We start from the raw sequence: 24,878 nt of genomic DNA, 5'->3' as shown, positions 1-24,878 counted from the left end.
GTCCTTACTGACATGAATGAATAATGAATAAATAAGTAGAGCAGAGAAATAGGCTTTTTTTTAAAGAATTCTAATTAATAAATGTAGAAAAAATGAAAGAAAGAATCAAATTTAGAACATTATAGTAATAGTTGTCACAGGCAACACTGATAGATGCCAAGATCAGTGAAGAAAGTTTGAGGAGAAACTCCATAGCCTGAAAATTATCTCTCCAAGGTTATTTATTAATTACAAAGGGACAAATAGTAACTTTAAAATAGAAAAACCTGGCGGACTTCACCATAACCAAGTAATCAAGGTTAATCATCACCAGTAATGAGACATATTGACATCATGTAACCCTTATATGAGACAAGAAAACAACATCACTTCTGTGGTATTGTCAAAAGCCATCACCTCAGTGTAACCATAAGAACACATCAGACACACCCAAATAGTAAGCATTCTAGAAAATATCTGGCCAGAGCTCTTCAAAAGTGTCAAGGTCACAAAAGCCAAGGAAAGACTGAGGAAATATCACAGATCAGAGGAGGCTAAGGGAACACAATGTGGGATCCTAGAACAGAAACAGGACGTTAATGGGAAAGAATGGTGAGATCTGAGTAAAGTTTATAGTTTATATAAAGTTAAGTCTGTTAGCTAATAGTATTACACCAGTGCTGATTTCTTAGTTTTGATATTTGTACTACGGTTATAAAGTGTGTTAACATTAGAGAAAGCTGGGTGACAGGTATACAGGAAATCTCTGTACTATTTTTACAACTTTTCTGTGAGTCTACAATGATTTCAAAACAAAAAAGTAAAAAGCAAAACAAACAGGATGTAGGATCTGAGTGTAACTAGATGAGAATGACTCCGATTTCCTAGGTTAGTCCCATATCAGTAACAGTTGGGTTGCAGAGAGACTTCTTGGGGGACAGGAAAATTAGGAGGTACACTAACATAGGGCTTACAATTTACAGTCATGTGCCACATAATGACATTTCAGCCAACAATGGAGTGCACATTATGACGGTGGTTCCATAAGATTATAATGGAGCTGAAAAATTCCTATCGCCTGGTGAAGCTGTAGCCATCACTCACGTGGTTTTGATGCTGGCATAAACCTACTGCACTTGCCAGTCCTCTAAAAGTACAGTACATACAATCATGTACAGTACATAATACTTTATAATAAATGTGTGTTACTGGCTTATGTATTTACTATATTATACTTTTAATCATTATTTTATTCTGTATTCCCACTTATTAAAAAAAGAAGCTAACTGTGAAATAGCCTCTGGCAGGTTCTACAGGAGGTGTTCCTGAATAAGGCAGTGTTATCCAGGTGAGTTCAGCTCCATGCACTGCCCCTGCAGGCCTTCCAGAGGGACAAGACATAAAGGTAGAAGCCAGTGGTATTGATGATCCTGCTCTGTTTGGCCTAGGCTAGAGTGTGTGTTTGTGTCTCAGTTTTTAACAAAAATGTTTAAAAGAAAAAAAAATTCAATGAAAAAAAGCTTTTAGGGTAAGGATATAAAAAAGAAAATATTTGTATAGCTATACAATGTGTCTGTGTTCTAAACTAAATGTTAATACAAAAGAGTCAAATATTTTTAAAAGTTTAAAAGTTTATAAAGTTACAGTAAGCTAACGTTAATTATAGAAGAAAAAATTTTAAATAAATTTGGCGTAGCCTCAGTGTACAGTAAAGCAGTGCACAGTACTGGCCTTCACGTTCACTCACCACTCACTCGCTGACTCTCCCAGAGCAACTGCCATTCCTGCAGGCTCCCTTCATGGTGAGTGCCCTATGTAGGTGTATCCTTTTTATCTTTTACATTGTATTTTTGTCTGTTTAGACAAGCAAATCCTTACCATTGTGTGACAATTGCCTACAGAATTCAGTACAGCAACATGCTGTCCAGGTTCATAGTCTAAGAGCTACACCATAGTCTAGGCTATACCAAATGGCCCAGGTGTGTAGGTCACACCATCTAGGTTTGTGTAAGTGCACTCTAGTATGTTCAGCAACAATAAAATCGCCTAATGACACATTGCTCAGAATGTATCCCTGTCATTAAGCAATACCTGACTGTATTTGTGGAGATATTACACATACATGTAAAATTCTTAGTGTATGAAGAGTAAAAATTCCAGCCAAGAGCAGGAGTGATGTCTGCACCATCTAGCTCATGACTTTTTACAAAGGAAATTGCTTGTCGCTTATGTTCTCCATACAGACATAGCGCCATCGGCCAGCTTTGACCACACTGATGAGAACAATCCCAGCTTGTTATAAAGATGATTTATTTATGTTTAAGATAGTAAGTAGATATACATTTGTTTATTCCACTCAACTTTCAGGGATTGTTTTATAAAATATTTTAATTGTTTCTAGTTCAAACCCAGGTCTATGTGATTCTACTGCTGATATTCTTAACCCCCAGTCAGTTTCTGTGATTCCTGCCTTCCCTGTCCTAATGGCCCTGCAGATATCCCCAAGTGCCTCATACCAGCAACTCAGCAGTCACTCTTTAGTTTTTCTCTCCTTTATCCTACCCTCATCTGCTATTTATTCTGCCTCCCTAAATTTATCTCAAATCTGTCTCATATCTTGTCCCATCACCATTGATTTAGTTCAGGTCTTGATCATTTTCTTTCCAGGCTGGAGCAGAAACTCCCTAACTACTACTTTCTGGCCTTGAGCTTTGGCACTGACATTAGATTAGCCTATCGGGCCCTGTGGACACCTCCTTGTTAAAGAGAAAATTTTGATTCTCTATATTTTAAAGATCCTAGGAGACTAAAGGAAACAGTGATAACCTCGGAGCTTCTGCTTCTTAGGATGTCTCTGGGAGCAACCTTGCTGGCTGGATCTCTTGAGTCAGAGGTCTTGGCCAATCTCACCCTGTTCTTGGCCTGACTCTCAGACACCAGCCAGTTGGCCTCCCTAGACCTTTGGTATGTTTAAACTTCTTTTAAATCTTTTTTTTTTTTCAAATGAAATCTAACAAAGAACCTTAAACACCCCAAAACAAGTGTTGTTTTATTATATAACATTAAGAAATTCTTTTATGTATATTTGTGTATTATTGAACATGGATAGTCTAAAGATGCCAATATGGATTTGCATAAATCCAAATTATATTGGTTGTTTGAAGCTCTGTCTCCCAGGCTAGAGCGCAGTGACTCAATCATGGCTCACTGTAGCCTCGACCTCCCAGGTTCAAGCAATCCTCCCACCTCAGCCTCCAGAGTACTTGGGACCACAGGTGTGTGCCACTATGCCCAGCTAATTTTTATATTTTTTGTAGAGACAGGGTTTTGCCATTTTGCCCAGGCTGGTCTTGAATCTCTGGGCTTACAGGCATGAGCCACTGAGCCCAGCCTACTTATTTATAATGCAAGTCGACATGTCTACATGAAAGAACTTCCCAAACTGAAATCAGGATAATTGGTTACTATGATAACATTTGTTGCACTCATGACATAGTAGGCACAGCCCTAGTGCTTGACATGTATCGGCTCTTTCAGTCCTTTCAGCATCCCTAGGAGGCGGATCAGTTATTAAACTTATTTTACAGTTGGAAGTAGAGAGAGCTTCTATAACAAGCCTGAGGGTCTATGGTAAGTGGCAGAATCTAGGCTTGAATTTTAGGTAGTGTGACACTGCACAAACCCCATCTTACTCCCCGTATCATACTACCTTTCATGATATCATACAGACTTTTGTGATAATGATGAGAATGATGAGGATAATTATATTCACACAGCATTATACCACCACCTAACATTTATTTTTTGTTCTCTCTGAGTGGGCTGTGTGCTGAGTGCTTTGAATACCGTATCTCGTTGAATCCTACAGTTGTCCTATGAAGTAGGCACTGTTGTGCTGATGCTGAGGCATTGGTGTAGAGGCTGAATTTGAATCCACTGCCTCCTAGCTGAATGCTATTCTACAGGAGCAAACCTCACAGGGCTGGTGTGAGAATTTAATGAGATAGCCCGCGCAAAGCCAGGACACCTAGCACATGGGAAGCACTCAGGTTCATTCACTCTCAAAATCTGACCCACGTGGGTAAGTAGCTACAAATCTTTGTTAGGCTTACATTGGAATCTTGGGACATTCCTCCGAGAAATTTTAAATGAAGATTAGTTCAAAGATGAATTAGTCTTGCTGTACAATTTGGCACACCGATCATTTCCAAGGTATAAAACATAAGTGTATCACTTTTGATGTTTTAAATTGTAGTTTTACAAATAATTATAAATGTATTTTTGAAATGCTATTTGAATCAAACTATTTGTGGGACCCTGGAATGACCTCCCAGGAACTTTACAGTTCTTTAGAACCTTGTGCGTAAACTACCATTAATAAGATCAGTATCCTAAACTCTGAGCTTCTATCTCGCCTCCTTGTTCTGCCTCTTACCTCTCTCTCAACAGCCTGTATCCTGACCATCCTTGCCCCCAGCTCCTCTCCCAGCAGCTGAGTGGCTTTTTGGACTGAGTTCTTTTTCTGAACTGCCAGCACCAACTTCCGTGCGTCTTACCTGTGCTTCAGCCGAAGTTTAACCCCTCCTGACCACGCTGCTTTCCTGTGCTGGGGGCCACAGGTGAGGTGTTCTGGGCTGACGAAGTTAGAGGCACTAGTATCTGCATGGCCTGGGTCTGTGCACACATCTCTGTCAACAATAGGAAAAGAAGAAGCTGAGCATGATGGTGTTCATGGACAGAAGCACAAATGAATCTTAAAAACCGAAAAAGCACATGAAAACGAACCCCGGAGCCAGAGCAAAGCAGCACAGCTAAGTGCAGGGTTCTAAGCCTGCACCTAACAAAGTTCTCTGCCCTACGAAGGCGAATCCACTACTGAGTGTCGTGTCTTCCTTTTTTATCCATGTTCCTGTGAAGCAATAAAGCATTATTTCCCAATCTCAGAAAACCCAGATTTTCTAAGCAAAAAGGAAGAAAGTTATATTAACTGTTATAAAGACAAACTCCCCTGTAATTTGGTTTTGGTAATAAGGGAAAAACTGGATTCACTGAAGCAAACTGTCAAACGAGGTGGTTTGAAACCAAGCCTCTGCCACCTCGCTTCTCAAGTTCACTTTAAGGAGCGGGATCTCCAAGTGTAACAGGCCTTGCTCTGTTCAGTGGGTGGCAGCTCAGAAGCACATGCCAACTCTTGAGCTTGAGCTATTTCAGATTGTTTAGATTCCACTGCACTGGGAGGCAAGCCTTTTGTGTGTCCATTTAAATCCACCCTCCCACCCCCAGTCCCTAACACCATTCCCATAACTCTCTTCCTCCATACTCCCAGGGAGTCAGAGAAAAATTTTAAGCCCTACATGGCCAATGTGTTCCGCCATGGGAACAGGAACATTTCTTCTCCTTAGGACAGTGACAGGTCATGAATTTCTAAGCATCCTGACTGTGCTCTTGATGTCTCATCAGACTGTCCCCTGCATCAGGCTTTGAAGTTTTGTCATCATCTCTGTTTGTGGGGAACCAGTGGTTTATTTTCAATTTCTGTCTTCAAGGATTTTTCTAAGCCCCTGAGATCTGACTGGTGGGCCCATAAACAGAATCTGGAGAAGGTACAAATGAGGCCGTGCCTCCTCTGCACAGGCCATGGCTGAGAGGGGAAGGGATTACTGAACAGCTGTTAAGAATAAGCCCCGTCCATCTGGCCTTCTATTTCCTGGAACACAAAACGGAAGTGAAAGAGCTTTCTTTCCTAAATCCTAAGGCAAATGAAAGGATCTCTTTTTATTCTACAGCATGGGGGAGATGGCCAGGAGGCCAACAGGGAGTTTCCATTTCTAAGCTCAAGTTTTCATGTTTACCTTAGTTATATCTAAGCACCACCACCTCCTCCTGTACATTACTTTTCTCACCGAATTTAGGATTCTCGGCTTTGGATATATTCAATACAGTGCTAGACTTGAAGTTTGAAAATTGGTTGAGGTTATGTCATAATGAACTGAATAAATTGGCCAAGTAAATTCTGAGTCTCAGGCTCCTCATCCACGGTAAAGTGAAACCATGAGGCAGTGTACCATGGTTTTAGGAGCATGACTCTGGAGTCTGAGTCCTGGCTCTACCCACTGAGCAGCTCTGTGACTTTGTCTTCTCTGTACCTCAATTCTGTCATCTATATAATGCATGCATAGGAACAATCGGTGACTAGAAAGTAGATTGAAAGATACCTCGCCATCCAATACCTGACTGTAAAGATTATATGAGTGTAAACAGCACACTCCAAGACCACCCATTGGTACAACCAGGGGAGGGACTTTTCCTTTTCAGGACCCCTTTAGACCCTAACTTTGTTTGTTGGGGGAAAACAATCAAGACCAGGCCTGAGCTTTCATAAAACCTTTGTAGTATTTAATAACTTCCTAATTTTTTGTGTAAACCAAAGTTTTCGACTCCATCTTTTTTTTTTTTTTTGCACAATGTCTTGGGCACCAGAGACTGAGCTCTTTTCTCTTTCCTTTCCACTTCTCCTTCCTGGGAGATGCCTAGAGACAGAGGTCTAGGAGTGGTGACTGTCACAGTGAAGGGCTGGCAGGAAGAGCAGGCAGACCAGAAAGAGATGGAAGCATGAGGAACATAAAATCATTCCATCGATTTAAGCATTTTCAATGTATGATTCCTTTCTACCCTAGAAAACCAGAGACCAGCACCCCAGCACTGCCCCCAAAACCATGTTGTCCTACTACGTGTCACCTCTAGAGGACCAGCTGAAATTAGCAACTGGGTGTGAGAATCCTGAAACCCATTTTGATTCTTGTTAATTGCAACCTCCAGGCTAATCTTTGCCCCTCCTAATCTTCACCCTCCTGCCCTGGATGGGTTGGCTCTGGATGCCAGAAAGAGCCTGGGCACCTGGGTGAGCTGTCTGGATGCACCACACAAACTAGAAATCAGGCTGGAGAGAGTGCTAGAATCATCAGCACACCAAGCACACCTTTCCTCCCTTCAACTCTTTCTGGAATAATCTGGGCAACAAACACACATTTTAAAAATTCATTATATTAAAAAAAAAGAAAAAAAACCCATAGTGAACCGAGGTGGAAAATTGTCCTGGCATGAGTGTTGGGAAGCCTGTCATCCCAGAAACCAGGGCCCTGGAATTGTTTCTTTGCCCTTCCTTCCTTCTGCCTTACCTGTACATTGAATACCTTACCTGTACATTGAACTCATGCTGTCTCTGGAATGCACATTTTCTTACCCACCTCAAGTTGCTACTTAGCCTCAAAACAGACTGCCATAGACAAAGTCTGCAATGTGCTTTGATCTTATCGGGGAATGATGCCCCACTGGTGCACCAATGGTTATACACGACTCAGGCAAATTATGCCAAGTCTTTCTTAAAAAAAAAAAAAAGTGTGCTTTCCCATGTGCCAGATATTATTCCCACAACTTTTTTATGAAGGAGAGAATGAATGAGGGTTTAAGTCCCATTTTACAGACTGACAACCTGAGATACAGAGAAGTTATGTAAATTTGCTCAAACCACACATGGAATCATATTCCCTTGGGACTGTCAACCACTCACTCTCCTTCCTTTCAGTTTGGCAGGTTTCAAAAATGTTCAATTTATGCCACAGATTTTGTAGGCGTTACAATTATTAACCCAGATTTGGTAAGGAATGGTGATGGTAGAGCCATTAACTAAACATATTACCAAATAAGCCCATTTTTACTTAAAAGATACTAAAAGGTACAATGTCTCACTTAAAGATAACCAACGATACACTGTAGAAGCCTGGAAATCAATGAATCCAGTTCAGGTGAAACATACTGGGATAAACTATACACTCTCCAGGCCTATTGGGCTACTTCCAGATCCCTAAAGGATCCTCTCCTGGCTTACCCGCACTCATCCTTCAGATTTCAATTTCGACATCATTTCCTCTGCTGGCTACCCAGAGGAACTGTGGAAGTTGGGGTGAGGTGGCCCCTTGTGTGCTAGCAGTGCAGCACACTGGCTATAGATGTACACCTCAAAGTGCAATTCACACTGGCTGCTAGTTGCCTGCTTGCTGGTCCCTCTCTTCCACAGGTCAACAAAGATAAACCAGCTCAGCTTAGTGCCTGGAACACAGAGTTGCTCAATAAATATTTGTTGAATGAATAAAGTACAGATGACCCTTGAACAACAGAAGTTTGAACTACGTGGGTCCTCTTATATGCAGATTTTTTTCAAACAACTGTATCCACCTCTCCTGTCTTCCCTTCCACCTCTTCGTCCATCTCTGCCACCCAAGACAGCAAGACCAACCCATCCTCTTACTCCTCCTCAGCCTAGTCAACATGAAGACAATGAGAATGAAGACCTTTGTGATGATCCACTTTTGATTAATGAATAGTAAACATATTTTCTCTTCCTTATGATTTTCTTAGCATAATAACATTCTTTTCGGCTGGGCACAGTGGCTCACACCTGTAATCCAAGCACTTTGGGAGGCCGAGGTGGGTGGATCATGAGGTCAAGCGATCGAGACCAGCCTGGTCAACATGGTGAAACCCCATCTCTACTAAAAATACAAAAATTAGCTGGGCGTGGTGGTACATGCCTGTAATCCCAGCCACTCGGGAGGCTAAGGTAGGAGAATCACTTGAACCCAGGAGGTGGAGGTTGCAGTGAGCTGAGCTGGCGCTACTGCACTCCAGCTTGGCAACAGACGGAGACTCCATCTCAAAAACAAACAAAAAACAAAACAAAACAAAACAAAAACCATTCTTTTCTCTAGCACACTTTGTTGAAAGAATACAGTACGTAATGCATATGACATACAAAATATGTTAATCAACACACAAAATATGTTAATCAACTGTAAGGCTTCCAGTCAACAGTAGGCTATTGGTAGTTAGGTTTTAGGGTAGTCAAGAGTTGTAAATGGATTTTTGACTCTAGGGGGTTAGCATCCCCAATCCCCCTGTGTTGTTCAAGGGTCGACTGTACTGCTAAATGTTCAACAGATCTGCAGCCTTTCTTCCCTCCTATATCCTTTTAACTCACAAGTTAACTTGTTGGCAAAACTAACAAGACGTTTCTTGGAGCTGTTTTATGTTTATGTTTCTTGCTGTTCTCCGGTATCTATATCTCAATATTACCACTACGAGTGAAGAGCTAGGAATCAAAGCTAACCTGAGAAAGTTTAGTAGCAGAGGCTAAAAAAATATACTGTAGTATGATCTTTCTTCTTCCAGACAGTTAAACAAGAAAGCCAGACCAGCCACCCACATATTTCTTCTACTTCCCATGATGAGGACATTCATATTTGCTCTGCCTGCCACCCAATATTCATAACTCCAGAATATATACTGACTGCTTTCTTATTTGCTTTTTGTTTTTTGTTTTGTTTCGTTTTTGAGACAGGGTCTTGCTCTGTCACCCAGGCTGGAGTGCAGTGGCACAATCTTGGCTCACTGCAGCCTCGACCTCCCAGGCTCAAGTGATCCTCCCACCTCAGCCTCCCAAGTATCTGGGATCACAGGCATGCACCACCATGTCAGGCTGATTTTTAATGTTTTGTTGTTGTTGTTTGTAGAGACGGAGTCTCACTACATTGCCTGAGCTGGTCTTAAACTCCTGGGCTCAAGTGATCCACCCACCTTGGCCTCCCAAAGTGTTGGGATTACAGGCATGAGTCACCATGCCCAACCTATTTGGTATTTTAATAGTACCCATTAACTGCTTTCTGAACTGAGTTTCAGCCAATACAAAAGAAAGGGTTCCAGATCATTCAGTTCCTTAGGGCTCTCTTGAACACTGTACAAATTAGGGAAGGCTGGGGAAACTGGAGTAAAAGACACGGAACTGAGCCATTAGGCATGGTCTCTCCAGGTCCCTTTGCTTCCTGGTTTCTATTGAGTTTGCATTTTTCTATTTTATCCTTAAAGGGGAGGAATCGTGTCTCCTTGGCATGGTCTGTTACAACCTTAGGGAAGTGCTTGGTTTTGTCTGTTAGAATCAGCCATTTCCTCCTTTTTTGTTATGTTTCATCCAGGAGGGAATGCTTCCTCACTGGCCTCCCCCTTCCACTTCTGTCCCCTCCAATCCAGTGTCTACCCAGCAGCCAGTACCACCTTTCAAAAAATGTAAATGGATGATGTCATTCCCTAATGAAATCCTGTAGCTTCCCTATGCATTTTGGATCAAATCCAGGTTCCCCTACTTGGCCTGCGAGGTCTCAAGTGACGTGGCTCCTGCCCCTCCTTCAACCTTTCCCCTTACTGCATCCTGACCTCACTGGCCTTCCTTAGGTTCCCCAAACTTGCCAAGCTCTTTGCTTTTTGCACATGCTGTTCTCTAAGCCTGGAATATTCTTCCCAATTCATTTCTTGGCTGATCACTCCTTAGTTTCTGCTCCCAACTGGAATATCACCTCCTCAGAGACTGCCTTATCTAATGCAAATACTCTTTCCTGGTGTCCGATCTTTCCCTTTACTGCACTTATAACCACATGAAATTGTTCACTTGTGCATTGTCTGCTTCGTTGTTAAGACATAAGCTCAGCCAGGTCAGGGTCCACCTCTGGCTTTTCTTCAGCCTTGTTTTTTGAAACTTCTATACACCCAAGGCCTAGCACAGTGAGTGTCTCATGGTAGGCACACAATGCATATTTGCTGAATGAATCATAGGAACCTGTAAAGGAAATAATTGTAATGCATCCAAAACAAAGTTCTATGTCCTTAAATCCGTAAGGGCATTAAACTCTTCATTATATCTATTTTGGGAAATGTGGGATCTTCTTTTCTTCTAGTTACTTTCTAGATCAGGCTCTGAGTTGATTTCTTCTTGAAAATAGAATCTGGCCCTAACTTTTGATCCATCTCATTAGCGGCAGGCTTTCTTGGGACAGACAAGAAAAGTTGGGAGTTGGGAGACTGTGGCAGAGCCCCTTCGACAAACAGCTGGTATGGCTCAGTGCAATTTTGTTGCCTTGTGTTTGGAGGCAATCAGAATGCTTTTTGTGATTAAGTAGACAGGATGCATTTATACAGGGCTAAGTTTGTCCTCAGAATCCTTTGGAGAAATTCCTTTTGATTTATGTTGGGTGTGTACACTCATTCATGTGGCAATTTGTCTTATTTAAAGCCATGTTCTTGGTTTTCAAGTTTTCCTTCTACTCTGTGTCCTTCATCCATGAAGTTAGCCTTACTATTGCATCTCTATCCTGTCATCCCCCTTCTCCTGGGTTTGCAGGTCTCTAATGCCATAGTTGTAGGTTTCCCAGCACTTTTTCTCTTGAGTCTCCAGGAGGCTGAAAAGGTCTTAGATTAGAAGCTTTTTCAGTGTCTGAAGAAGATTTTAAGAAGTGATGCCCTCAGGCACAGATTTCTGTTCTTAGCCAAACATAGGTGCTCTTCATTTTCTGATAACTGACCATTGATCAGCCGTTTCACAGACATCTCAATGAATTACCCTTTCTTTGAAAGGCCCCCTTGTTCCTGTTACTGACCTTTTGTAACTTACACATTTAAGTCTTAACCTTCTGGGTCCTGTCCTCTCATTACTCATCTTTTTTCCTTTTTAAGTCATTATTTACCATCTAGGAAGCTCCCTCTGCATGCCCTCAGGCCTGTATCCTATCTAGTGTTTTAGTCATGGGCATGCCATTCATTTGTACTTAAAGCCTCCTCCTGTCTTTCTGCTTACCTACCCTGGTCTGCAGCTTGTTTTATTACAGGAGGGCCACACATAACCCTTCAGCTCTGCAGAGATGCACTTTGTATGTCTCAAACCTCTGTCCATTTGCACCTCCTGCTCTGGCTGCTGCTTTTTTTCACTTGATTTCCCCCTGAAACTTGCCAAACAAATCCAGGTGTACAATATACCCCAGTAACATTCAGCATATTTCTGACTCTTCCTGAAACCGTAAGCTTAATTATCTCCAGATCTTAGCCAATGACCTCTATGTCAACCTTGCAGAAAGATGAGGAAAGGGTGGATAGGAGAAAAAGCCAAATGACCTGCCAAATCTTTTAACCTGCCTAATAAATATTAATCTGCTTCAGTTTACTGCTGACATCAGTCCCTCTACCCACTGAGCCCTTTGACACAGCTAGCAGCCCAGGACAAGTGCATAAGAAAACCAAGGGCTCTCACAAGGGCTTTATAGTGAACAGATGATATCTTCATGGAAGCGGCGTGCCCCTAGCTACAAGCACTCAGAGCCTAGATCTTAAGACAACTCCAACAAGCAGCAGGCTGTGTAATGTATATGGACGATGTGGATTCTGGAGCCAGCTGCCTGGGGTCCTGTTCTGGCTCTGTCACCTAGGAAGGTGTTTGACTTTGAGCAGGTCACTTAACCTCTTATGCCTGTTTCCTCCCCTATAAAATAAGAATACTAATAGCACCTTCATCAAAGGGTAGATGTGAGGCTTGAATGAATTAATATGTATAAAGCAATCAGAACAGTGCCTGGCAGGAATTATTAAATTTTTACCCGTAGAACTGAAACTTACATTTACTGGGCACATGGTATGTACCAGATTATTTGTGCTTTAAAAACAGTAATTCAGTTAATCTTCTTATCATTTGAGGCAATAATCATCCTTATTGTAAAGAAGAAAAGAAAAATTAAATTAAAAAGTAGAAAGAGCTACGGCTAAAGGCCTCACCCTCTCCACTACCTACCCCATTAGATTCCTTTTAGGATTACTGGGCTTTGTATACTTTGGTAGGTATCAACCACATATCAAACCATGTATGCCTGTCATTTTTCCACATCACTCTTTTGTTATTCATATGAGATAGAACATATGCATAAAAACAAAACACCAGCAAGTATTCCAAAATGTTACTACTGGGTGACAGGATCACGGGTACTATTTTTCTTCTCTCTTTTCTATGTCTTGCAAATTGCTTACAATTAATGTTTATTATTTTAATTATCAGAAAATAGTAAAATTAGCCTTATTTTTTCTTAATAGAATGAGTCTAAGGGTCTAAATTTTCTACATTTTTAAAGCAACATCTTCTCTAGGAAATGGAAGTGCCTACCCTGAGAGCTTATGTGGGCAGCAGAAAGACTCCACACTAGTTGGTGAAGGGGATTACTTTGGGAGCTCCAATAACTGCTGAAAATAGCCAGTGGAGGAAGAAGCAGGGTTTCTGTGAAACTAGTATCAGTAGAGAGAGACAAATACCTCCTGAAAAAATTCAGTCTAGGCCTTTCTTTCCCTATCCTCTATCATTAGCCTACAGTAACAGACTAGTGTTCCCAGAGAACCATGCAAATCTCTACAGTGAACCATTATTCATTACTTTAATACCAGATTATAGCTTATAAAGCACTTCCCAAACATTATTTCATTTGGCCCTCAATAATCCTAAAAGGCAAGTAAAGCAAGTATTATTTATCCCCATTTAACAGATGCAGAGACAGCCTCATAGAGGGACAGTTATTCGCTCAAGGTCAGGACTTGAAAGCCACACGACTGGCACAGCAGGGTCCCATACTCTAATTTTTAAGCTCTCTTGTTCCATACTGCCTTTGGATTCTGTGATCCTAAAAGTCCATTGATACAGTAGCAAACATTTAATACCAAAAGCCTCTTTAAAGGGGAAGCTTCAGAAGAAGAAAGTAGACTGACTGAAATTCAGATGAGACCCCTCTCTCAAGTCCAACTGTCCCTAGATCTAGAGAAATGATGAAGTCCCTACCCCTGACACCCAGACAGCATTCCTGCCCCTACAAGAACTTTCTAGCGCCAGTCACACTGCTGAAATGATGCAGGATATATTAAGATAGATATTTCAAGGCCAGGTGCAGTGGCTTATGCCTCTAATCCCAGCACTTTGGGAGGCCGAAGCAGGCAGATCACTTGAGGTCAGGAGTTTGAGACCAGCCTGGTCAACATGGTGAAACACTATCTCTATTAAAAATACAAAAACTAGCTGGGTGTGGTGGCTCACACCTGTAATCCCAGCTACTCAGGAGGCTGAGGCATGAAAACCACTTGAACCCAGGAGGTGGAGGAAGGTTGCAACGAGCTGAGATCATGCCACTGCACTCCAGCCTGGGTGACAGAGTGAGACTCTGTCTCAAAAATAAATAAATAAATAAAAGAAAGAAAGAAAGAAAAAAAAAGATATTTCATGCTGAAACCCAGAGCCTAGTCACATCTATACCTAGCCCAATCATCCATTCATTCAATCAACTATTGCTAAGGGCTAACCACAGGCCACATATTGGATTAGGCACTGGACTTGTGGCAAAACAGACACGATCCTTCCCTTTATGGAATTATAAATTAATGGGAAGAAAGGCAAAATTAACTGAGAAAATATATACATACAAACCATAAGTCCTGGGAAAAGAGACCATGAGAGCAGCCCACACTCAGCATGCCTCCCTTTCCTTGTCATTCACTTTTACACAGTCTGTGTAGACACTTGCTTCCCCCAGTCGCATGCCCCAGGGAGGGCAGGTATCCAAGCATCAGTCCTCAAAGTTGCCATTACCTTATGGAGTGCTCTGGGCCAAGCTGGGGGCCAAACTGTTTCTGCGCAGCTTCTTACCATCCTTACAGCCAACCTTGAAGGCAGGTGACTTTCTGCTATTAGTCTCTACTTTATTCATGAGGAAACAGACTCAAAGAAGTGCAGGAAGTTTGTCCAAATGCTGGTGAAAAAAGAATTTGACTCCAGATCTGGCTGATGACAAAGTCTATGCTCTTAACTATGATGTCATAGTCTTAATCTTATTTGAGATTCTCCTTTCTTCCTTGGCCCCATATGGTTCTCTTCCTTGGATGATGCCCAATAAGTATTTGGTTAATAAAAATATGCCAAGTGGACACGAGGCCAGCTTCCTGATGGGTTCCCTGCAGTTATCTATCCTGTCTCATTCGAATGGGAATTACTGTCTTTCCAGAGTACAGCTCTGTTGCTGATATTCTGCTTGGACCACATCAGTGTGAATATAACTCAGCCAATGCTCAGACCCTCAGCTGAAGCCACAAAGGGCTAACATCCTGCATCAGGGGAGTCTCATCAAAGGGTAAAGTTGGGGTCACATAGAACACATCCCAGTCCAAATACCTCTGACATGCCTCTCCTAGACTATGCTGCATGGTGTAGTACCATTAATCATCTCCAGAAAAGCACTTTGGAAAGGAGCTACTTGTGGAAAGGAGCAAGAAAGAGAACATGCAACAAGCATGGTGGAAGTAAAGCAGGAAAGTCGATTTGGTAATCCTTCTTCCCTGTTCCCACAAAACATCAGGGAAGGGAGCACGGATGGTTAAGTAGACACTCTAAAAGGCCATATATACATACCCTATTATAGCAGGAAACATTACTGGACCTGCAGCCAGGACACCTGCACAAGGCAGTCTCTGTAATTGCTATGAGCAAGTCATTTTCAGGTTCTGGGCTACTATTTTCTCATGTGTAAAATGAGGAGGTTAGTACAGATGAGCCTGGGAGTCCCTTTACCTTTAACAGTTGATGAACCAAAGGTAAAAAGCAGGGGGAGGGCCTACATGGCAAATCCCAAGTGAGAAAACATGATCTGCGTACCTACATCAACAAGGGATGAGCATGTTCTACATGCAGGCTCCGAGTTGGAATTGGTGTAGAATAAAAGACAGCTTCTGACCTCCAGTCTTGTTGGGGAGGCACACAAAGGATTTGTAGCTGGATCAACCTGGGTTCTAATCTGACCTCTGCCAGTTCCTGGCCACTATTCTCTCTGAACCTCAGGACCTCATCTGTAAAAAGGGGACAAAGTATTATCTACCCTGTGGTTTAATAACCACTGCAAGACAGGTGCTATCATTGTTCAATCAACATGGCCTGCATAAGGGAGATGGATGTGGAAAGTCACCATGGGGAGGGTGACAGGATGGTGGTGTCTTGATGGGTTAATTCCTTAAAAAGGGCAACTACAAATTGTCCAAAACATTTGGGGAGGAATATAAATATTTAAATCCAAAGTGGAGGGGTTTTTTTGCAGATAAGAACAGGAAATATAGGGCATTACCTGAGCTCCTTGGGAATAGATATAGAGGACCCAGTGATTGGTGTGAAAGAAAGGGCTCCTCAAGGTCAAGGATGACAGAATTAACCTAGAGGAGCTGCCTAGAGGCCACCTCTCACTGGCAGGAGTCGCAGGCACTATGCAGGGATGGCTGTTGGTGAATGCATCTTCAAGGCTGTCTTTAAAACAGAATGAGTTTGGGCCCAGCTTTTTTCAGCCCCTGAGTCCTTCCTACTTCAGGCTCTGGGGTGGGAGACCCCTCCCCTTTTGTAAGCGAGTGAGGTAAAGGGACTCTGCCTCAGGAAGGTCTCTGAGGGTCCCAATGTAGTCTGTAGGAGCCAGGGTCCTGTCTCCCATCTATATGCAAATAAGTTGCTCCAGCCCTAGACCTGCCTAAAGGAGTGGACATTAAAAATGTAAATGGAGATTGTCATTCATTGGGAAAAAATGGGTCCCTTGCTAAATTTGGCATCAGCTGAGGAATCTTAGCAAAAATGAACTCCCTGCCTTGTTTGTGAGGGAGGCCTAATCCTTACTTTGCCCAAGAGGATTATTGGGTCTTAGAAAGAATCTCACATGCACTTTTTTTAAGCTCGTGCCAAATGCATTTGTGTCCATAATATCCAAGATTCGTTCTGCTTTTTAGGGTATATAATAGACATTCCGTGCTATTTAAATGCCTCCAAATATCAAACCTAAATGTTTCCAACCTTTGCTATCACCCAAAGGGGGACTCAGCTTTTCCCAGTGGTTACTTTATATTCTTTGGGAGCACAATTTACATGGACATCAAGGTACCAAACTGCAGCCCATTTGTGGAAAAGTAATGGTTTACAGCTTACAGTAGACCTTTTCTAAGTGTTTGTGACTATAGTTCCATGGGCTGATTTTCTACTTATCCCCTTCATTTTTCCTTTCTCTTAGTTACTATAGGGTAGTGTCATAAACGCTTGAATTCTTTTTTTCCTCATCCTGTATGTTCCTGCTCACCCCAGCACCTTCCTGTGCTCTCCAGGGGAATTCTGGACCCACTGACATACATACCACAAAGTAGGACTGATAAAATCTATGTCCTCAGTTTAGCATGACATTCTCAAAACATTTAAAAACATTACAGTTGGCACCTGTGCTGGCTGTATAACATGCAAAGTATTTTTACATAACAAATTTAATCTTTACAGCAACCCTCTGAAATGCTGTCCTCATTTCACAGAAAAAGAAACTGAAGCAAACGTAACTTAAATAACCTGCTCAAGATCACAAAGGAAGTGGTAAAGCTTGGACCCAACCTATTATAAGGCTCCAGAGTGTGCCCTTAACTGCCTTCTCCCACAATCGCATCACTTAAGTGCTTAGTTAGACACCTACAGGGCTGAAAGATCTCTGAAAACAGATTTGCCTTGTTCCAAGAAGAGCATAAGAATTCTTCCAGTATTGAATTCCTCAGGAGTGTTGATTTTTGGTGCTTTCTACTAGAAACTACCTCCCCTCACCCTCACCACCAGGGCTGCTTAATTTCCACCTGTAATTCCAAGTCCTGCCTCAACTCTGGGGCCCACCAGACTCTAATTGAGAAGGAATTTAAGAAGCCTCCAAATAGTATGTCAGGAAATAGCTTCAAGACAAACTCTCGGGGCAGAGTACAGTGGCTGCCACCTTAATCCCAGTGTTTTGGGAGGCCAAGGTGGGAGGATCACTTGAGGCCAGGAATTTGAGACCAGCCTGGGCAACACAGTGAGACCTCATTTCTTACCAAAAAAAAAAAAAATTAATTAGCTGGGTGCGGTGGCATGTGCCTGTGGTCCTAGTTACTCAGGAAGCTGAGGTGGGAGGATTGTTTGAGCCCAGGAGTTCGAGGTTGCGGTGAGATATGATTGCACCACTGCACCCTACTTGGGTAACAGAACAAGACCCTGTCTCTTATAAAAACAACAACAACAAAAACCTCTCGGCTAGTTTTGTTTTCATCTTGAACCTTGAATCCCTATGCTATCCCCCAGTTCCCAGAGCCTGCCTGGTCTTCCAAGCCGGATGTGAAAACATGCCTTTGATGCTAATTCTTTCCAGACTGGAGCCCACCCTTGTTAATGTTGACTAACTTAAGAACAGATGGTATTGGGAACAGAATCTGAGCAGAAAGCAGGTAGGGAAGTGAGTCATCATTTTTATCTGACCAAGCAGAGCAGCCCCTTCCCCCTCAATGGGCATTCACACATGGAAGGGTGACCTCAGGGAGGAGTTTGGCAGGTCAGGGACAGCCAGGCCAGGCCAGCCTATGACAGGACATGTCCTGTGAGCAGTCCATCACCCACCATGTCCCCTCCCACTGCAACCCTGATATGTCAAGCCTGGGAAAGGTACAGAACCCACGACAAAGAGAAGGTACTGGACTGTGACCACATTTCACAAATCCAGCTGCGGATCAATGGCCTCCGCCCCAGCCAGACCTGGCTCAGTAGGGGAGGCAGCCTCCTCTCACTATCACATTCCAGCTGCCAGTAGTGAGGAGGTAACCATGGGAACCGACACAAAGGGCTTAATGTTAGAGGGAGAGAGGCTGGAGGCGATGGTGAAGAGGCTGAGAGGGACTTCAAGTGACAGTCCTGCAATTCTCCTAACTTCAACCATGTGCGTCTATTGTGAGTCAGACTAAAAGACTGAAGTGGAGCTTTTGCACAGCAAAGCAGCCTGGCACAAGGCCTCGAGAGTGTCAGAGACAAGCAGACAGCTAAGATCCTTGTAGGTTCTTCTTCCAGATTTATTTTTTCCCCATCAGAGAGCAAAGTCCTAATAATTTCATTTCCCAGTCATTTTGCCCCAAAATAATACGGCTCATTTGGATGGACATAATTGGTACACAGTGGCACTCCTTCAAATACAGGGCTGCAAGCAACACTTTGCTTAGGGGCTTCTTTCTGCACCATCTGGTTTCAGTCCAGTGTCTCCAAAGGTCTCTGCATGCTGAGGGGCTTCTTCGATGGGTCTGGAAATAGACCAACGTGGCACCACTTGAGTGGTTGAGGAAATGGTCCTGAGATTCTGGCTGCCTAGCTAACTCCACACTGCAATGGAGAGGCTTTGATGTCAGGACCAATAATCCAGAGTATCTTCCACGGCACTCAGGACTTTGGGGGAGAAACTAAGTGAAAAGGCTCATATAGGAACAGATACTAGGATCCATATTTATTTAATTACATTTTCCCCTGGGCATCTATACATTATTTTAATGAATTGGTCAAGGTGACTTCGTCTTCATTAAATCAGTAGCATTTTCAACATACCATTTGGAACTTATTTTTATTTAAGTTTTAGCTCAAGGTTCTCCAGAATCTGGGAGTTGAGAAAATGCCAATGGAAATAGGAAATATGAAATATCCAGGATCAGTGGTAGACTTTTCTTCTTACTGTAACAGTGCTCTGGGGCACATTTCTTACCTTGCTATTTTTTTGGAGACCAAGAAAATATTGCATCTATGTCAATCCCTACATAGACCTCACAAAGCATAGGTCAAATTCTAATAGGCAGCCATGATTCTCCAATTTTTTGTTCACAAATAAATCGACTGACTTCCTAATTGGAGTCATTGGGGGTAAGGAGCAGCGGACAAATGTCAGAGAGGACCACCTCACAGGTGGACTTGTGAGGGGCTGGGAAAAGAAAAGACATGTTCATTAGAGCCTTTCCTACAAGCATCCCACAAACCCCCAAAGGTGGTAGACCCATTAACCATTTAAGAACATATTCAAGGAGTCAACCATCCCCCACCACCAGTATTAATCTGCATGCAGCCATAAGCAGGGCACTAGTTAGTTCCACTTATTGGTATAAAACAATCATATCTAAAAGGGAAAGATAGTTGACATCTATTACGGACCTCATCCATTAATTGACAGGATGGTATTGGGTACTAACCCTGGCACCTCCATGCCCTCAGCAAGTTATTTAACCTATGATTTTGGTTTCCTCACCTTTAAAAGAGGATAGTAACAGTGCCTGCCTCATAGGAGTGTGAGGAAGATAAAATCAGCCAGCACAAAAAGTATTAGACAGTGCTTGACTCCTAGTAAGTACTCAATAAATGTTAGGAATTAACACCTATCAGGTGCCAGCCTAGTTATATTTACATGTATTCTGTCACTTAATCCTTATAACAGCCTTAACCTAATAAATAATACCTCTCTTAAGGTATCATTATCACCATCTTGCAGATGAGGAAACAGCTGCTTAAAGGACTCTCCAAATGACTAGTGTAGCAGAGCTCAGATTCAAACGTAGGTCATTCTACTTGTACAGTCTCTGACCTTTCCACTGTACTCAACTGCCTTTATATAAGACCATTTTGTTTTTGCTATTTTTAGTAAGGAATAACAAGTGAAGCCTTAATGAGAAATGCCAATGTTTAAGAAAATAACATCAATTAAAAGAACCAGGATTTTAAACCTCCACTGTAAGCAGGAGCTTTTAAAACAAACAACAAAACACAAAAAAAACAAACAAAAAGACTAGCCTGAGACAGACCTCTCTGCTCAGAAAAATTCCAAAAGAAATGTGTACACATTCACACTTGTGGCTGGAGTGTCTATGAACCCTTGAGGGTACAATGTCTTATTATTCATCATTGAATTCCCAGAGGCTAATGCGTTCTCAGTAAATGTTTGACAAATGTTTACTGAATGAATTAAACCAACCCAACAACAAAATGCCTCACTTGGAGTTGGCAAAATATATAACATCTTTCCCAAATGTTTTGTTGAACTTAAATTAAATCGTTGAAGCTTAATAGATTAAATAAACTATTATAAATTTACCACTCTGTCCAAAGCATTTTACTGAAAAGCATGACGTTAATTTTGATAGAGAGATCGAGTTTTGTTTTTTTTTTCTACCTACATCTTTGGGAAGAGAATATAGTATGTTAACCTTTCATTTGGATTCCCAGAAGATGTTGTGAGCCTCATCTGGGAGCTCAGCTTCGACAATCATCATTAAATCAGTCCTCAGATCAAGTCCTCAGGAAAAAAAAAAAAAAAGGAGTTTGCCTAGTGCGTAGTTCCTCTCTTTGGAGTTTACTTCTGCTGGCAAAACCAAACCCCAGTAGTATTTTGATCACGTACACAAGAACTTCACATTTTAAATCCCCACAACCTTAAAAAATGACTCATCAAGGGCCAGGTGCAGTGGCTCACGCCTGTAATCCCAGCACTTTGGGAGGCTGGGGCGGGCAGATCATGAGGTCAAGAGATCGAGACCATCCTGGCCAACATGGTGAAACCCGGTCTCTACTAAAAATACAAAAAAAATTAGCTGGGTATAGTGGCATGCGCCTGTAGTCCCAGCTACTTGGGAGGCTGAGGCAGGAGAATTGCTTGAACCCGGGAGGCGGAGGCTGCAGTGAGCCAAGATTGTGCCACTGCACTCCAGCCTGGGCAACACAGCAAGACTCTGTCTTGTTGCTTTAAAAAAAAAAAAAAAAAAAAACTTATCAAAATGAAGGTATGCATAGTAATAATGATAAGGATACCAGTTAATATAAGATCCTTGATAATCTTAAATGACATGGCTTTCACAAAAGTGTAAATACTTTTTCATCAACTCCAAAATCACATATTATATTTATCACAGTGCCTGGAAATAGCAGTTGACATTTATTGAGTTCTTACTAAGCTAAGTACCTTCAGTCATTAACTCAATCTTTGCAACAACCCTATGAAGATGTTCTATTATTGTCCAATGTCTTGCAGCTCAGAGGTATTTATTTAATATCTTGTCCAGGGTAATATACGCCTAGAGGCAGATGTGGGATGTGTACTCTTGTGTAACTCTAGAACCTAAGTTTTTCTTCTAATTCAGGTAATGCTTTGCATACAATAAAATGCACAGGTCTTAGGTGTTCAGCTCGATGGGCATGGATAATTGTGTATACCTATGAAACCATCACGAGAAACAAAACATAAAACATTTCCATCATTCCAGAAAATCCCTTCTTATCTCTTTCTAGTCAATCCCTACCCACTGGCAACCACTGACTTCTGTCATAGATTAGTTTTGCCTATTCTAGCACTTCATGAATAGAATTGCTTATTATTATTTTGTATCTGGCTGCTTTCAGTTAACGTGCTCTTGAGACTCATCCAGGTTTTTTGTATCAAGAGTTCATTCCCGTTGATTGCTGAGTGGTATTCCATTGTATGGATGTGCCACTGTTTCTTTACCCATCTTCCTGTTGATGGATGTAGGGTTGTTTCCAGGTATTGGTCATTATAAATAAGGTTGCTATGAACATTCTGTACAAGTCATTGGTGGACATTTGTTTTCACCTATCTTGGGTAAATACCTAGGCGTGGAAATGTTGGGTCATAGGTTGGTGTATGTTTAACTTTACAACAAACTTAATTTCTTAACCCCTGTACTCTACACCTTCAGAATGGCACTAGCTTATTAACATGTTTTATTTTGCCTCTTATAAGACGAGTTCCTGAGGGCAGGGAACCCATCACCAGTTCCTGGGATGCCTCCCACACAGTAAATGATTGCTGAATAAATGAATGACCATTGTTCATGCCCCTATTCCTTCTCTGGGTGTTACAACAGCATAAGAAAACTAGTTTCTGACATGCATGAAGAAATCCCACAAGCTGAAGGCTGTGAAATGGAGGCATTGCTCATTCAGGCAAGGTGAAGACTGCCCAGCCACCAGGCTCTACCTCCCAATCTTCTTTCTGACATGACCTTCCCTAGAAAGTGAACCCTTCTCAGTGATCCTGCAGGAGGAAACAGCTCCTGTTCAAGTGATACTACAGAAGGGGAGGAAGGTGTCAAGGCAATTGAGGTCACACAGTGGTTAGAATTACAGGATACTTCTGTCAAACAGAAAGTCAGAAGAAGCGGCAACCCATGAAATCCTGACCTTCTGGAAGTCACCAGCAAAACCTCAGCACTGCTGGACTCCAGGGAAACATCCTCGAACAGAACTTACAAGAATAATTGATTTTGGTCAAAGGTCTGTATGGGTTCTGCATGAAAAGGGAAAGCAAGAATAAACACTGAAGAGACAGTAGAATGTTGATGTTTTAAAAATGTAACCAGATTTAACACATAAGACAGGATTCTAAAAATAACACTAGGTTAAAAGTGGAGAAAACTCAGGCACACTCCTCACACACACCCTGCCCACCTTTCAGGCAAAACTTTTAATTCCCATGAATCAGTTCATTTACTTTAAAATCACAGAATTCATACTGTAATTCACCTATACCTTCCCAGAAAGCAGTTAAATCATTGTTGATTTTCTATCCATAATAGAAAAGGATTGGTAACTCCTAAGAATAATTTAACATATCTGTTACCAAAAGAAGACCTTTGTTTCACATAAATCAAAACAGGGCTCCACCTCCTACTCGGCTCAGGTACTTTTGGCAACCTTAATTTGCTTTGGTCCCAGGTCACTGAGGACCTGGTCCCAGGTCAAAATTGAGGAATTCTAAACAAATTTTAGAATTCCTCAATTTTGAGGTTCAGAGTAGTGACCTAGTCTTCCTTTATCCAGACAGTACTGCACTGAAGCCATCCTAGGCAGATGGATGTTTATCCTATTCTTAAAATCTCCAGGGAAGTGAATTCTCTGCAACATCCCTTGGTAACCTTCTCCAGGGTTTTATCAAATGTATGGTGAGGAAGTTCTGATGCAGAAGCCAATAAACATATTAACCATATGAGCCAAGCCACAAGCACTGGAAAGGGGTATGTGTTTGGGCACCTCGCCTTAATGGTAGAGAGATGTATTTACAAAATAGGCTGTACAAACAGAAACCATTTGCCGGGAGCAGATGTGGGAAGTTGATTCAAGAGAAATTGCCACAATAAATTCTGTTCCAACTCATGGGCAATGTGAATAAGTTATTGTTGGTTATAACATTTTTTTAAGTAAGTTTATTTCCTTGTCAATTCCTAGCTTTAGTTCCTAAACCAGGATTGTTAGCAATGGAGAAAAAAAAAAGTCCATAGCTGAAAAGTTTTCAAATGACTAGGATTCTGTGAAAAAGTAGGTCTTAGCAAACAAAACATAGATGTTGTTATAAGAGTTTATTTCTTTCTCTGTATATTACACCTTTTCTGCAACGATTGTGTAATATTTTTATAATCAGAAAAAAAAGGTAACCATCAAAATAAATTTAAAATGTAAACCAACTTCTGGTGAAATTATTTGGGGGAAAGATCTAGCCATATATCCGACCAGGGTGCTTTTAACTGGAAACGGACATTTAACTAGGCTTTAAAACAACTAATTAAAAACAGAAAATGCACAGAACTCTCTCTGGAAGCCTCTGTGCTAGGACTTCCTGTTGCACCCCCGATATCACAGCAATCTCTCCATGGAGATGACCCGCATGCAGGGCACCCATTTGCTCCCAGTGCAGAAGCTCCCGTGCACACAGTGCGCCACAACAACACTACTATTTAAAGGGAGAGGGGAAAAAGGTAATGCCAAAATACATCCTAGAGGAAGAGAAATACATCCCACCCCCAGAGAGTGCTCCAGGTGTTGAAATTTTGTAACCACTCCCCTCCCCCACCAGCAAAAGTTTTATTCCTCTGGCAATTCGGATTAAAGCGAGCGTCAGGTGGAATTTCATTTTCATGATTTAAGTGTTGCTGCAGGACAAGGAACACACTACTTAAGTAACTGTCTTAAGATCTGGAGCAAGTGGGGGTTGGGGGTAGGCGTGCCCCTCAACGCACTTCAGGAGCCTTTCCTACAGAAACAAATCCAGTAAAATTAAGAAAGGCAAGGAGTTCTCAACTCAGCAGGGGCCCTGGTGGGAAGCAATTTATCAAAATTAAAATATTTCACAGATCATTTCTTCCGAAAAGTTTTCATGCTGTCA

General features: G+C 41.9%; 1 protein-coding gene across 3 annotated transcripts in view; it reads right to left on the bottom strand.

Moving 5' to 3' along the window:
* Positions 1–24,878, bottom strand: part of SHROOM3 (shroom family member 3) — a 349,443-nt gene that overhangs the window by 67,828 nt on the left and 256,737 nt on the right. For all 3 annotated transcript variants that reach the window (XM_055384545.2, XM_055384546.2, XM_019025820.4), the window contains one exon: positions 4,536–4,667. In XM_055384545.2, coding sequence (XP_055240520.2) covers positions 4,536–4,667 — 132 coding nt within the window. The remainder of the gene's footprint in view (positions 1–4,535; positions 4,668–24,878) is intronic.

The sequence above is a fragment of the Gorilla gorilla genome, chromosome 3 (assembly GCF_029281585.2).
Source record: "Gorilla gorilla gorilla isolate KB3781 chromosome 3, NHGRI_mGorGor1-v2.1_pri, whole genome shotgun sequence".
NCBI classification, from domain to species: Eukaryota; Metazoa; Chordata; class Mammalia; order Primates; family Hominidae; genus Gorilla; species Gorilla gorilla.
The sequence above is the reverse complement of the archived record's forward strand: the minus strand, read 5'-3'. Positions and strand labels throughout refer to the sequence as shown.